At 29.1% G+C, this 16156-nt stretch overlaps 1 protein-coding gene across 1 annotated transcript; it reads left to right on the forward strand.

The window, feature by feature from the left end:
- Positions 1-8283: 8283 nt before the first annotated feature.
- On the forward strand, positions 8284-14533 carry LOC100159225 (5-hydroxytryptamine receptor 2A-like). Its single transcript, XM_001949690.5, has 2 exons — positions 8284-8667; positions 11625-14533. Exons 1-2 carry the CDS (start codon positions 8402-8404, stop codon positions 12412-12414), a joined length of 1056 nt encoding a protein of 351 aa, XP_001949725.2. The 5' UTR covers positions 8284-8401; the 3' UTR covers positions 12415-14533.
- The last annotated feature ends 1623 nt before the right edge of the window (positions 14534-16156 follow it).

Here is a 16156-nt window from a genome sequence, read left to right on the forward strand (position 1 = left end):
GACTAGTAAGCATTATTACGGTACTTATCGTGTACACAGACACAAAAAAATAAATAAAAAAAAAAATAAAAAAAATAAAAAAAAAAACACACATCATTGTAAAATCAATTCATTCATCGATCCACTCAGAATCTAAAATGTTGTTTTTTTATAAAATATAATGATGTACCTACCACCTACGTTAAAAGTTTCAAATCCCAACGAAAAATATTTTTTAATTAGAACAAATTAACTAAAATCCATACTACTTTTTGTTTAAATATCTTCCTAATGTCGTCTAAGTTTAAACTTAATGCCTATAAAAAAAAATCGAATTATTTTCTTCAAAGTATTTAAACATACTTCAGTAGTTTAAATACTTTTACTCAAGTACTTTACAAGACTGATTAAATCCAATACAATGCTCATTCCTTTCTATATCTGAATCTAAGATTTAATGATAATCAGTACGTCAACGTGTACATTTTTTACTTCAAGTACCTATGAAGTTAATAGATTTCAATCGATTTTAAAATTGGTTTAAATAAATGACAGTAGTTTTCCAGAAAGTTTTATAATTTATACGAAAAGTGAAACAACCGTAATAATATGCTTTATATAAAACAATAATATGCAACGGTTGACCTCTTATAACTACATCATAATGTTTTATATAATTCAAAAATAATTCTCAGTAGACATTTAGTCAAAAAGCAACCACTTAATTTTTTATCAAAGTTTTTCACTGTTTCCTTTAAAAATATTGGGGCATTTCCCATTCAAACAGAACCTTCGCATTTGGTGTTGAATTTCCAGTTCTTCACATGAAATGTATTTTTTCTGAAAATATAATTCCATTAAAAAACTCATAAATAAACCAATAGCTTTATTAATTGCTCTACTCAAAATCTATAAGCGGAGTTGATTTAGTTTTTGGTATTTTATAAAAGTAGGAATTATAGAGACTGAACGATAATTAGTTTATAAATAATGTATAATAATCTTTATTTAAAATATCAGATTGATAAATGCAGGAGATTATGATATTGAAGGATACTAATTGCTTTTTAATACCTAGTATATGAATATAACAATTATAATAAAGAAATAATGGTTGCAATAAAACTTGAACTTATCCTTATAAGTTATAATATATTTTACTACAACCAATACAATTATTTGTAGTATAATATTTATACTCATTATACACAAAATATTATTTATTTATTCCAAAGTTTCACCAACAATTATTGTTATTAGCCATTTACAATAATTATTCATATTATTTTTTTTGTTTAAATTAATTTGTAGGTAGGTACAGTTCCGTTCATTCTATAAAATTATCTATTAATTTATAGGTTAATTTGATTTGTGGTATTGAGATATCGTATAAAATATAAATCATGTATTTATATCACTGATTAATTATAACTACCTTACTATTACGGGTGTATTTAAAAATAACACGATATATTTATGACTACACTATCAATTTCTAAACATTAACATTTTGTATTAATCCAAATATTTTATGCCCATCTTTATAGATGATTTATCATTATTTTGATACACGCATAATATCTTACTTATGTTATTTTACTTAAAATCATGAAGTTCCTTAAAAGAAGCTTTTGAAAGTTTAGCAACATCTACATTGTCTTAAAATTCTTGACAGAGGAGTTTATTACAGTCATATTCTGTACATAGACGGTCATAAATCAGATCTAAAACTGTTGTACAATGTGTCTCGTTTAGTATTGACGACAGTAAAATTGATTTTCAAAAGTCAAATCATTCCATACCTAACTAAAAATTATATTTTAATATTAATATTTAACATAGATACCTTTTATAAAGATCAATAAAAATGTAATTTTTGATTAGTTTATAAAGGTTTATAAATCTTATATATAAATTATAATAAATATAAAAGGAACAAAAGGCAATTTTTAATATGAAACACTGATTTTCCCTTATATTGTTTTTTTTTAATCATATATTTACGTTAAGGTTATGTTATGCAAAGTATGATTATTCCGTTTTAAAAAACTACAGCTATTAAAACTATTCAAATTATGTAGAGAATATTTTTTTAATAAAAAATAATGAATAATTTAAACCAATAGTTTATTGCTTACAATCATAAAAGTGGATAAAGTATCATCTAACATCCATGTAGGTCCTCCTCTGCTGTCGGTTCAAACGGAAAAAAAAAAAAAAAAAAAAAACATCCATGTATGTAACATTATGACTGCACCACAGATATATAATACAACTAGATAGCCGACTCACAGATATATAATGTGTTATTATATATCTGTGGACTGCACTTATCTACTTTACTAAACATTGATTATAATAAATGATAAACTATAGATTTAGACAACTTAAAAGTTGGCACTACGTTTTTAAACCAAAAATAAGTTACATGATTGCCCATTAACAAATTACCTAAGATAAATGATTTTAATTTTTGCAAAAATTTCAGTTCTATAAATATATTAAATTATATTAAAACAAACTCTATTCGTATACCATGTAACACAAAATATTGTGTTTATTACACTGTTTTATTTTTAACTGGTCACTGGTATAACCTATGGATAGTTTATATTTTACACACTATTCAGCGAGGGCCTATTTTCTTCTCTAATAATAAATAAAACTAAAATAATAATATTTTTTCTGAAAATGTTTATAAATTATTAATATTATTTGATTGAGACTAGAAAAATGTTAGCCTATCCTTTCTATTTCAACTGTCTTGAGTATAAATAAAATATGAATTATTATAATCATAAATCAACGATACACTATAATAATGCTGTACACTGTAAAATGTACATAAATAATGAACATGTTCAAAAAAATATTTCTTCTGTCTTAATATAAAATTATACATTTACGTTTTATGTCTATAAGATAGCAGATACTGCATAAACCAATATAAATCATACTAACACCAAGTTTGAAGTTCACTTATTAGTCATTTTTTCATTTGGATATAAATAGTGAAATAATTATTTTGCTTTTTATATAAAAGCTTTATATTCATCATAAAACACTATCACTATGGCAATAATATATTGAAAAACGCCTGGATAAATTATAATTGTATGAACTAATAATAAATGAATGTCGACATTAATTCATTGTAATATTAGTGTTCAAATACATTTAAGACGAAAAATCAAACTGACCGCTACATTAAATAAATACAGTTTTGAACTTACTTAAATAACGTCAAGCGTTAATACAGTGGCAGATTTTAAAAACAAAAAAATAGTTGGTACTTAATTGAGTAAACCTGATTTGAATACAATTATGTGTTTTTTTTTTTTTGTTGTGCTTGTAAATAAATGTACTCAGTATATTATGTTTTAAATATTAATCAATGGAAAGTTTTTTTTTAATTATACACAAAAGCTGCATAAGCTTTTATACAGTTTTGCAAGGAATATTTTTTTATCTCTGTAACAGTTTGAATTGCAAACAAAATAGAAATAAAAATATTTGGCTGACAAATAATATTGTGAATTATTATTGTAAATTTTAATGCAATGAATATTGCATTTTATAAACGTTTCTAAACCGTCTCAGTGTAATAAAATGTCAGGTTATTGATTTTATGTAAATTTGTATTAAGTTTAAGAAGAATTCGCTCACATTTTTATCCTGGCTTGGATCTGGCAGAAATCTTGGTTTTAATCACTAGAGGTTTACTCCCTTCTTTAGGGTTTCGTTGATATTAAGTAATTAATTAAAATCTAATTATGAAGTAATATAAGGGTTCTTTTTATCTTTTTGCAATTTCATTATTACTTAATTGCATTTATTTTTCAGCGTGTACGCAGTATAATCCTTATCAATTTCAGTAAAAAAAAATAATTCTATCATCAAAACATTAATTTATGCGTAGTACTGTTAAACATGCAACAATAATTATATAAACTTAATATTTCCTATGCCTAAAACGATATAAAATATTTATGTGAAAAATAAAACACACATCTTTTAAAAGATAAAAATTATCTATTAATAATACATAAATGTATCTGCCTAATGTCATTTATATATGAAATTAAATATTATAATAGGTAATGTATATAATTTGAAACAAAATTTGTAGGAAAAAGACGAAACAATTGTACCTAATAGGTACTTAATAGGACTTACAAATGATAAAATCTGTCTAAAAACTATATAAGGAATATATATAAAATCATAGAATAAATAATTGGTCAAGAAAAATTAAGATCATAAAGATCATCAAAACTGTTCAAAAAAGTTCTTGAAGAAATGAAACACTGTAAACTTAAAGTTCCTACACTTCACGTGAAAACTAAAATAATAATAAAATAACGTAGAATCGATGACATCTAATGATAAAATGCAATAGGGGAAAACCATGTCAAAATGATTTAGGTCTGCTGAAAGAAAAAAAATATGAGGAAAGTCTATGTTGATTACAAAAGCGATTAGGACAGAAGCGTAAGTGGCAAGATAGATGATGAGGAGGGACGTGGTAGAAAGAATATGTTAGCAGGATTTTGATTGTTCACTGAATATATTACTCTGTTGAATAATTTTAGTTTCACTGGTAATTATTGGACATCGTTTGAAGAGAGGATTATACGTGTAAGGGGAAGCTGTATAAATAAAAAAAACATGTATGAAAGGGTCATCTAAAAATACATACCTACCCTTAATTTCTACCCAGGCCTAGCTTACTCAGTGGAAATCTCAATATTAAATTGTAATACTTTGCTTCACTTGTAATTATGCAGGTACATTTACTTAAATTGTCCTTGGACCCATTTCTACTGCCATGACGCTTTAATTATATTTAATATTATACCATTGCAAAAAAAAAGGATTTATCATTTGATATATTTAAAGAAGGTTGGTATGAAAACGTATTAAACAATTTAACACCCTTTTTTATACACTCGTAAGTATGATAAAAAAATAAATATAATTTATACTATTTGACATCTTCGTAAGCCCTGCAGTAATTCAGTTGTTTCATTAAAATATCTAATGTTATGCATCATCATAATAAGTTTAAATTTAAAAATCATACAACACTCAACTAATTTAAAATACCTATAAAATATAAATTTTATTGTTTCATCCTAAAAATGCAAGTTTATTTACACTAAATATTTGTATAGTCACTAAATTAATATAATTTTAGATTCTGAATAGAGCAATAAATGTATTGGTTTTACAATGGTGTGTGTGGTTTTCTTTTGTGTGTATCTGTACACAATTCATACCTAGTAAGTTAGAATAAATTGGCTTTGATTTTTAATGTTAATGGTGGTTTATAGCAGAAAATTGGATGTAGGTAGGTTGTCACTTTTAAGTGGTCTAAATGAAAAATATCCATTATTTTTCAAAATAATTGGGGGAAGAAACAAAAAAAATTTTAAAAATGGAAAATTTCCATACACATAACTAATTTTTGACAAAATGTATTTTTTTTTTTTTGGTAACACAAAAACGACTAACCGTAGATAATTAAAATGTTTGAAAAATGTTTTTAGTAATATTCTATATAGGTATACCATCAAATTTTTAAAATATTTTGAAGATCTTTGAGCTTTAATATAAACATCTGACGACTTATATTCCTTTTTTTTTATAAATATTGAGAAAATAAATTTAGCTGGGTCAAAAAGCTTGAAAATTTTATATAAAGTTCCTCATAAGTTTATACTGTAACCAAAACAACAAAAAAACGTATGTACATTATTTTTTTATTAATAGTAGACATTTTAAGTTGAAATTTGAAATTTGGACGAATACTATATATTTTAACAAAAACAAACAATTTCAGTTATTTTGTGGTAATTTAAAAATATTATTTGTAGGAACATGAAACTTGTAACGTATATTTTTATATTTTATAATATACAAAATTAAATTTTCAAATGCTATGTTATTGGCAAAAATGAATTCAATACCCACACACTCACTAATTGTAAAATACATTAAGTACTATAGTCAGGGGTGGATTTACCCATAAGCCACCAAGGCACGCGCCTAGGGCGCAAAATTTATTGGGGCGCAACTTTTTAGTTAATTTTTACTTTTTAGTTTTTCATAATTTCATAATTTATTATATTTACCTAAATTTATATATGATATTAATTTTTTTTTGTATACAACTTGCATGAAAAAGGAGAATGGCTCTCGTAGCCCCGTCGCAGTAACGTTTTAATTCATAAGCTATAATACCTAACCTCGCAGTTTGGGTTCAATCCTGCTACCAGCGCGCGCTGTGCCGCGCCGCCACGGTTAGAGGCTCGATATCGGCACTCGCGAGGCAGTTGCCGGCGTTGTCTATGTTAATGCATGGGAGGTGTCATACAGGTGTGCGGCGTAAACACATACAATATTGTGAATGGCACATGCGCAAAACACCAGCCAAGGCAGTCAAAATATATACTGCCTCGGGCCGCCGGGTACATTGTTATAGCCGCTCTACTAGCTAGGTGGGGGACCGCTCGCACAGTTCTTAGCAAGTAAATAAAATTGGATTGAACCGCCTCACCCCGCACTCGGCATTCTTAGAATACTGGAATCAATTCTGGAAATCAGATGTCTTCATAAAGTAATTAGTAATAATAAACATTGCGACGACGTGCGACGCTGGCACTGTCGCCCGTCTCCTGCATAGTGCATACTGCTCAGAAATCTTATATATTTCATCCGATTTTTATAGTTTATTTCATGAAACATTACCCCCCCCCCCCCCACCACCGTGGGAGTACGCTAGTGTTGTAATGCCTAGGGGCGGAAAAATGGCAAGTCCGCCCCTGACTATAGTTATGTTATTAATATATCATAAAAGTATAGTTTAGTAATATAGGTTATTGGATGACAGACCTTGCTCAGATTCGTTTTTCGTATGCAATGATTTATCATTGAACTCAAGCTTATAACACATCCATTACAATGACCTACTCAATGAGAGGTTCATACTTGAAAGTTTAAAACATACTGTACAAAAGAACAGTCACCTACTTTCCCATCTTTTTTTTGATTAAGTAAAAATATTCTATTTTCTTTTCTTTGTTATCAATCCTCAGATTGATTTACAGCCTTTCTCCATTTGTTTCAGTTGTCCTATTTTATTTCTAGTTGTAAGTATGACTCACACCTTTGATCCTTCGTGGTCTGTATTATTTATTTTGTAGGTACTCCAGTCTAGGTATTTGTACGTGGTTATTTCCATTAATGCTACCTTATATTATCAATAATTTTAACAATCCTTCATGACTAATTATATACCCAATCCACTAATTTCGTATCCTTCTTACAATTTTCCAAAAAGATTTACCTACAGATATTTTTTTTAGAATTTCTTCTTTAGTTATTCATTTGATACAGCTTATCTTTAACATACATCTGTAAAACCAAATTGTAAACGATTCTATTCTATTTTGTAGTTTTGCTCTACTGTTGATATTTTATATCGTCCAGGGTCTAGATTTAACTTCCATATAGCAATATGCTACAGACATTTGTTTTAATGAATTCTTTATTTAAGAACATATTCTTGAAACAACCCATACGGCCATACAACTCAATTTTTAGGTGATAATTATAGGTACTAAATTTATAATATAATACTATAGTAGGTAATAATGATTAGGTACTATAATGTTGAAACATTCATAAATAGTTATGCATAGATAAAGTGTGTGAAGGAGAGAGATATAGATAATTATTACTGATTAATCTATATATATATATAAATGAATGTATGTATGTATGTGTGTGTGTGTGTGTGTGTGTGTCCATTTATATATTATTTTAAGATTTCCGTCCGTGTGTGTCTCCATATTATCATGGTAACCAATTATATATTATTTTGAAATTTCCGATGGAATGTTTGTATAATATAAATGATTGCCATGGTGATATGTAAAACATAGTATTCATATAGAGTTAGCAATTTTAATGGGCGACGAAGTGAACGGGATCAGATATTTTTATATACATAGATAGATTATACCTCTGAGCAGAAGATAGGCTAATTTAAAAAGGGAGAGGACCAACCCCGGGAGGTGCTCAAACAGGGATTTTGATATTTCATATGGACATTTTTGTTTAAAAATGGTTGCCATGGGTTTTAAAGCTATTATAATAATAATTATTGGTTGCCGGGAAACGAAGTGCACGAGATCAGCTAGTTATAAAATCAATATTTAAGTTTTTTTTTTATTAATTCTATAATATGGTTTAATATTTCATATTTGTATATGAATATTTAATAATTAATTAATCAATACAAAGTGTATGCAAACAATAATACATCAATAATGAAAATGAATGGTATTTGCTTTTCAGATATTGGGCTGTTACTAATGTTGATTATATACACACGAGAAACGGTCGAAGAATAGTGGGCATGATTATTGTGGTGTGGTTTGTAGCACTAGTCGTTTCATTAGCCCCACAGTTTGGCTGGAAAGACCCGGATTACCTAGACCGTATTAATATCCAACAGCGATGTATGGTCAGTCAAGACATTGGCTATCAGATATTTGCCACATGTTCAACGTTTTACTTGCCTCTACTGGTCATCCTGTTTCTTTATTGGAAGATATTTAAGATAGCCAGGAGAAGGATTCGCAGAAGAAGAGCTCAAAGAAACGCAATGCTAGAACATTCGAGGTTAGACCGATAATTATAATATTTATTTAACTAAGCGCAGGTACCTAATTATGGAAATTATAATACATTTTATATATATATATATATATATATATCATATTGTTATAATTTATATACGTAATAAATTTTAAACATTTCCGTTCCATCATAAAAGCTTAATAAAATATCTTTTAAAATTAAAATAACAAAAATTAACGAGATAAAAAATATATAAACAGATCAAACATCTGAATTCAAAGTAAAATATGAATAAGTGTATCAAATAAAATATTTATGGTATGAAACACACATTTCCGAGTTCAGGAGTAATAAAAAATATTAAAAATATTTAACATATAATTTTGAATGATAATTTTAAACAGTATTTTTAATAAAAAAAAACCAAATATTTTAATTAAAATTATGAACTATTACGATGTTATGTTAGGATTTGTTTGTATGTTATAAGTTACCTACTAACTGGTATCCAAACTATACAATAAGTTGTTTTCATTAAATATTTAGAATATTTATGTTTTTGACGTTCTAACATACCTATATATAATACACAAAACACATTGATAAAACTAATAATGCAGACGTGAAGAAGTATTATTTAAATGGTACGAATAAAATAATTAATCATTTCTATCTTAAGAATTAGAATAAAATATACATACAGAATGGAAAAATAATAATAGTCTCAAGAACACCAAAATACCACACTAAACCACTAAATTAATTAAATTTTTATTTAACAATGATAATTGCATACATAACTCTACTAGCTTTAAAAATAAATAAATCTGTCATTATCAATTTTGAACCATGATTCTACATAGGCGTAATCAATGTTAGGCAACTCGAGTTGCCCACTGAATTTTATAGTGGTGCAAATATATCGTTTTGACCCCCTGTTTAAGCTTTAATTTATTAAAAATTTTAACATATATATTTTTTTTTTAAGCATTATGCTTCAGCTTGAATATTTTATCTTTGTGTTCATTTTATATAATTAATTGTCCATTACAATATGTATAATGCATAAGTACACTTAAAGTTATACAGATTATAATATCGATATAATACTAAACTATAAACCTGCTACATATTTTCACTTATTTTACAATTCTACAAAACTTCGAGGTGTTTACATGTAAATATTTATTATTAGTAAATTATTTGAGGGGTATAAAAGTGTCACCAATAATATTATCCCCAGTATTCAATTATTACGTAGGTTGTAGGTATACTTATATGCATAGGTACCTAATTATTTATTTAGTTTTACTACTAGGTATCTAAAAATATAATAATAATTTATATAAATAAGTATTTATTGAATGATGAATTGGGTAAGGATTCGAATGTGAAATTTATTTGAATGTACAAATTCTTGGACGCATTTTATAATATTATGAATTATGCTCTATAACGCGTACTTCCTATTATGTTTCGGAAAAAAATGTGCATAAATATAAAATGTAAAAACGAAATATTAAATAGACGAAGTAGGATTTGTTTGTATTTAATTTATTGAAAAATACAACTATTCGGACTTTTGAAAAAAATGCAGTCACTTTCAAAAATGACTCATATTATATTAATTATGTTTAAAAAAGAAGAATTTTCGCTTAACTTGATCTTAGAAGATAGTTATAAGTAGACAGTAATCATAACTCATAACTAAAAATATTCATATTATTACTATGAATCGATTATATTTTTAGACCGTTCAAAACAAGTGAAGTTCCTTTAGTATATAATATACAATAGAAAAAAACGTAAATTCGTAAATTCTACGAATCGTTATTAGTGTGTTGTAGTTAATGTCAGTAGTTTCATATCGATGAGTAACAATTGAATAGGTTTGTTATAAAATGGAAAATAATAAGAAAATAATCTCATTTCAGTGAGCGTCATAAGAAACAATGAGACAACATCTACCCATTTAGAATACCAAAAAAAAATTGAAATAATACATTTAATAAAATATTTGTTTTACAAATTTGAATGTAATAAACCATAATAATATATACATATGTATATATTTATTTCAATATACATTTTTTGAAAATCTTTTATTTTTCTTACACCATTATAGTTTTCTAAGAATACTCTAGCTGCGGGCCTCACACGTGAGCTGGCGGTGCCCAACGTGGCCGGGTCATTTCAGTAAACATCCAAATAAAGTATAAATTCGGTATAAAAAATAAATATGAGACGACGTCTCGTTTTTCCTTGCAACAGAGTGAGGGTTTCGGAGATATAAGATGCATCTCACCGTTCATATATTTTTTTTATTAAAAAATAAAACAGTAGGTATATACATTAACAGTTTCTAACAATATACATTGTCACGTCATCGATCGCCGCAAATTCGTTTTTGTGGTTGGTTTTTAATATTTTACGGTTGTTTATTTCTTATGTGGTATTGTCTAAAATATATGAATATCAATAATATTGTCATTAAATGCTTGAGTTTATTTCAACATCAGTTCTTTAGATGATCTAAAGACTCACGCCTCGCCACTATTCTTATATTTCAAAAAAGTACATATTTTATTCGCTCTCGCATTCGATTTGCATTGAATAATAATCGTGTTGCAGAAAGCAGTGGTTTTTAATAATTACCAACGTACAACGATTATCCGGTGGGTTTAACGAATCGATCGTAGGTATTTTAAGTGTGTACTATTATTGTTATAACGCTACTCGGCCTTTCGCTTTCAGCGTGGGTAATGGTATCAGAAGCACTTGGACGGCCGAGGATTACACTATGTATAGCCATTGAAATAGGATCAGTAATAACGATGGAACGTCACGCGCGCGACCGCCAGCACAGTTGTGAGATTATTAAACACTCTCGTCTAGTTATATATTATCCAAGCGTGGATTTCCATTCTCCTATATAGTTTGAGTGGCATGCCTCTATATAAGCACTCTTGATTCCACCGATTTGCTTGTGTGTGTTTCAGGTTGAAAAAGCCGGCGGACGACGCGGCCGCCTCGGCCGAGCCCAAAAAATGCGGTTTCTTCCGGAAGGCCGTTTTCCTGCGGATCAAAAAGAAGAAGGAAGTGGAAGAGACAGCCGTGTGCTCGAGCATCGGTCTGATCGATGGCCATTCAAGCTGTTCGATGCCCGAGTCGTCGCAGGACGGCGGCGGGGGTGGCGGTGGCGGGCAGTCAAAGGCGGGCAACGGCAGTGGAAGCGGAGGAGGGAGCGTGGGCGGAAGTGGTGGCGAAGACAAGACCACCGCGTTCACGATCACTACGAACCACGATCACGGGGCCACGTCAGCAGCACACCATCACCACCACCACCACCATCAACACCACCAACACCAGCACCAAAATCAGCTCCAGCCCCCGGTGATCGAGGACGACGGACCCACCATCACGGACCCGTCGGCCGGCCGGCACACGGTCATCGAGATGAACGTGAATAGGGTGTGCGTTCCAGCGCCCGCTCGGGTGAAGACGAAGCGCGAGAAGAAGGAGTCGCTGGAGGCGAAACGCGAACGGAAAGCGGCCAAGACATTGGCCATCATCACTGGGGCGTTCGTCGTGTGTTGGCTGCCATTCTTCATCATGGCCCTGGTCATGCCCCTGTGCCAGGGGTGCGTGATCAACGAGTACGTGTCCAGCTTCTTCCTGTGGCTGGGTTACTTCAACTCCACCCTGAACCCGATCATCTACACCGTTTTCAGTCCCGAGTTCCGGTTGGCTTTCACCAAAATGATTTGCGGCACGACGTATAGGAGATAATAAAATGCGCACAACATTATTATACATAATATCCATAATTATTATTATTATTATTACATACACAATACGTCAATACGTATATTATAATATATTTAATATCCGACGCCTTATTATTATATTATTGTAATTTAATGAGTATTTCGCGTTTTTTGTGTGTTGTGAATTTGTATAGGTATAAGTCTGGTGTATGTGTTCGTGTGTGTGTGCGTGGGTGTATGAGAGTTTAAACGATTGGCGGTGCAGGCGGTTAACGGTCATCGGTCTTCGCGAGGCCCACCATGTCCACAGATGGTGTTCGAGATTTACGAGATTCATTGTGACCGGGTCCAAAGCATAATGCTTTTGTAGGGTGTCGTAAAATTCGTAGACCAATATTTCAGTCGATAATACACACACATTACACACACACGGTCGCTTACCATAGGTTAGGCTTCGCTCGAGTATTATGCCCCTGTTTTAATCCTTTCAAGACCATTATTATCATTATTATTATTATTATTTTACGGGAAGAAACGACAAGATATTATTATTTACACCATTGTTCCGCCATGTTTTAATATAGCCATTGTCACGGCACATAACACATATACATTCGATAATGTCGGTAAAAAACTTCGTCCCGTTTAAAGACCGCAAGGAAATTTTGTATCAAAAATTTAGGCTTTGTTTATTTTATTTTCGCTAAACCCCGTTTAAAACAATTTCCGTATAAATATCATACATTTTTAATCTGAATTCTCTTTCAATGGGCTTCAAAAAGTGAAATTCTGAAGTCAGGTTGCTTTAACAATCACTTAACATTTAATGAATGAGTAGCAAGCATGCCCGCAGGATAAAATCCCAACCGGTGCAAGATATAAAAATTACTTACAATGTCATAAATCATAATCGTTAAAGTGATAATGATATTAAAGTACCTCATGCAGTTGAAAATTTCCAGCAGGGATGGCTCCTTTGACCCCATCTGCGCCCGCCCTTGATGAGTAGTGAGCTAATACTCCCTTAAACACAATTCAATGGCCGGTGATTGAACAGATCAATTTTAGTGAATCATTAAATTAAATCAAATTAAACAATTATGCAACCTGGCATTAGTATTATATATCAATATAGGTAAACCGTTATTCTAATTCACAGGTGACGAAACGGGATAATTTTTTTTTATTATTATTTTGATATACTTTTGCTACTGCTACTGCTGCTGCTGCTGCTGCTGCTACTGCTGGAAATTTGAGTCGGACGGTTCGACTACTATTTCGTTATTAAATTGTTTAAATTATAGTTACATAGGCTTTAAATACTCGCCAAGTGCGTTTTACTGTTAAACTATATATAATTATTATATATCCATATTTAATGGGAAATCATATATGAATGGATTGTGTAAATATAATTAATTAAATTTGCTACTAAAGCTTGTCATTTTCTCATTAAAAAAAAAAAAAAAATGTGCAATGGAATGTTTAAGAAAAATTTACAAATGTGTGGTTAGTCAAAACGGATATAGTAAGAAATAATGTTCAACAGTAAGATAAGTTGTTATTTGCTCAGCATATAGTTTAAAATTTCTTATTTACTGTATAAATTATAGTTTTATTTATGAGTTACTTTCGGTCATACCGATTTAATATTACTTTAAAATTTTTTTCTGATTGTAATATATAATTAAATTATATTGTATTAAGTGTAAAGAAATAAATCATCAACTTAAGCCGTTTTGACCACCTACGCTGTAACATAGACTCAATATTGTAAAGATTCTTGACGTTTAATTACCTATACTAATAATTTTTAAAATATTCTGTTGATTATATCGAATACCCTCTAGTGGTAAATTGTTAAACTGCTCTAAACTGTTTTGGTTTCTAGTCGGAAGTTATCATTTTTAAATTGCTACTTCAGTTTGGAGCAATTAAATTGTGTTATAAGTTCATATAATACATATTATCATTGTTATTATTAAGTTTAATATTCGAATAAATAGTAGGTGCATACACCTACTGATACTGAAAACCCTATTTATCGTCCTAATATAATATAATACCACGTTATTATTATTATTTTAATTATTGATCCTGTTGTATTTCAATTTATTACTATTAAAATTACGATTTTAATTAACTAAACTAACATTAAATTAAACTATCATATTTTGTTGAAATGTTATAAAAATTATTTGAAAAACAATTGAAAATATTATGTATGTTATACATTAAAATATAAAATAATAAACGAATTGGTTACTAGAGGCTAGTAATATGTGTAAATTATAAATATAATATTATCCTACTATTACTTTTCAACATGTTATATTATGTCTATTAAACACTTGTTTACAATTGTTGGATTGAATAACCAATTATGTATTATTGAAAGTTAATGAATGTTATTTATTAAATTTATAACAGAACGCCTTCGTTTTTTAACGATTCAGCTAATTCATGATACCTTCTAGTATTTTGAGTTTAATCACACAATAATTGTATTTTATTTTGAGAGGTAGCTTATATAATACCTACTTTTCAAATTTCAGACATCAGATAATATTGTGGTAAGTAAATTGAGTATTATGGTAAGTAGCTAGGTTACTATAAAAATATAATATAGTGAAAATTAGTAGATTCTGAGCGAATTTATGAATATATTGGTTATACATTCAATTACCTGTGCGTTCATTTTGTGTATCTGTTATCACGTTTTAGAGCGGAAGAAATGCTTCAATCTTCAATTTTGAGGGTTGTTTCTGGGTGGGTGGTATCAAGTTGGATATGGTTGCCGGTTGGTACTCTGAGCATTGAGGCGTCAGTAGAAAAAATGCTCAGTAATAAGTATAGTAAATTAGTATTCACCTTAACTTCACGATTATTTCTTAAAAGATATTCAATATTTTGTTGTAAGTATCTACATACCTACCTACCTACCTAACTAATTAAAAAATATTAATAAGATTTTCACAGTTTATAAACTCTGATATGTAATACAAGGTCAATAAGCTGATCTAATAGCATTTTTAAATATAAAAAAAAAACCTGGCATAATTTTTTTTTTATAAGCATTAAAGCCTAAATGTTGACAGAATTTGTCAAAACTACAGGATATAATTTACAATTTATTTTGTAGTTAAAAATTCAAAATATTTTTCAATTTTAACAACTTAAGTTTTAAAATGTAATATAGGTACTTACAGGGTTTCCTCATCAGTTGTGCTAGCAACAATATTATTAAAAATTATAGGAAATTCATAAGCACAAGCAGGGACTTGAAACTTTTCACCATTATGCATATTATTATTTTCTATACAAAATAAATTAAAAACCTGTATTGTTAAGTTAATACAATATAATACATGACAGAGCTCAATAACAGAGTTCAATAAAGAAAATTAGTTATTCATATTGTATTATACAAATTATAAAATATGACGTTGTTTCTCATTGCAAAAACTGTGTTCGACACATATATTACGCTGTACAAATTACGGTGACCTACTCAATGAAAGTTACACTCGAACCTACTATTGGAAGAACGACTTTCCTGGAATTTAGCATGATCCATTCACCTTAAATGAACCAATTATCGATTAAAATAGTTTAATGTTTGAGTACTCTAAAGTATAGCCAAAAGTAGTACATACGTATTATGAACATTGAACCATATATATATATAGGCATAATTGTCTTCTTTACTTCTTTTTGGTAGTACCTATATACGCGTCATATTTGTGTTTCTTTAATAATAAAAA

The sequence above is a fragment of the Acyrthosiphon pisum genome, chromosome A1 (assembly GCF_005508785.2).
Source record: "Acyrthosiphon pisum isolate AL4f chromosome A1, pea_aphid_22Mar2018_4r6ur, whole genome shotgun sequence".
NCBI lineage: Eukaryota > Metazoa > Arthropoda > Insecta > Hemiptera > Aphididae > Acyrthosiphon > Acyrthosiphon pisum.

Excerpts from the sequence above, each read along its gene's own strand:
- LOC100159225 (XM_001949690.5), top strand. The coding sequence starts at position 8,402 with ATGATTATTGTGGTGTGGTTTGTAGCACTAGTCGTTTCATTAGCCCCA. Across the intron at positions 8,668-11,624 it reads GCAATGCTAGAACATTCGAG|GTTGAAAAAGCCGGCGGACG; the intron begins GTTAGACCGATA and ends TGTGTGTTTCAG.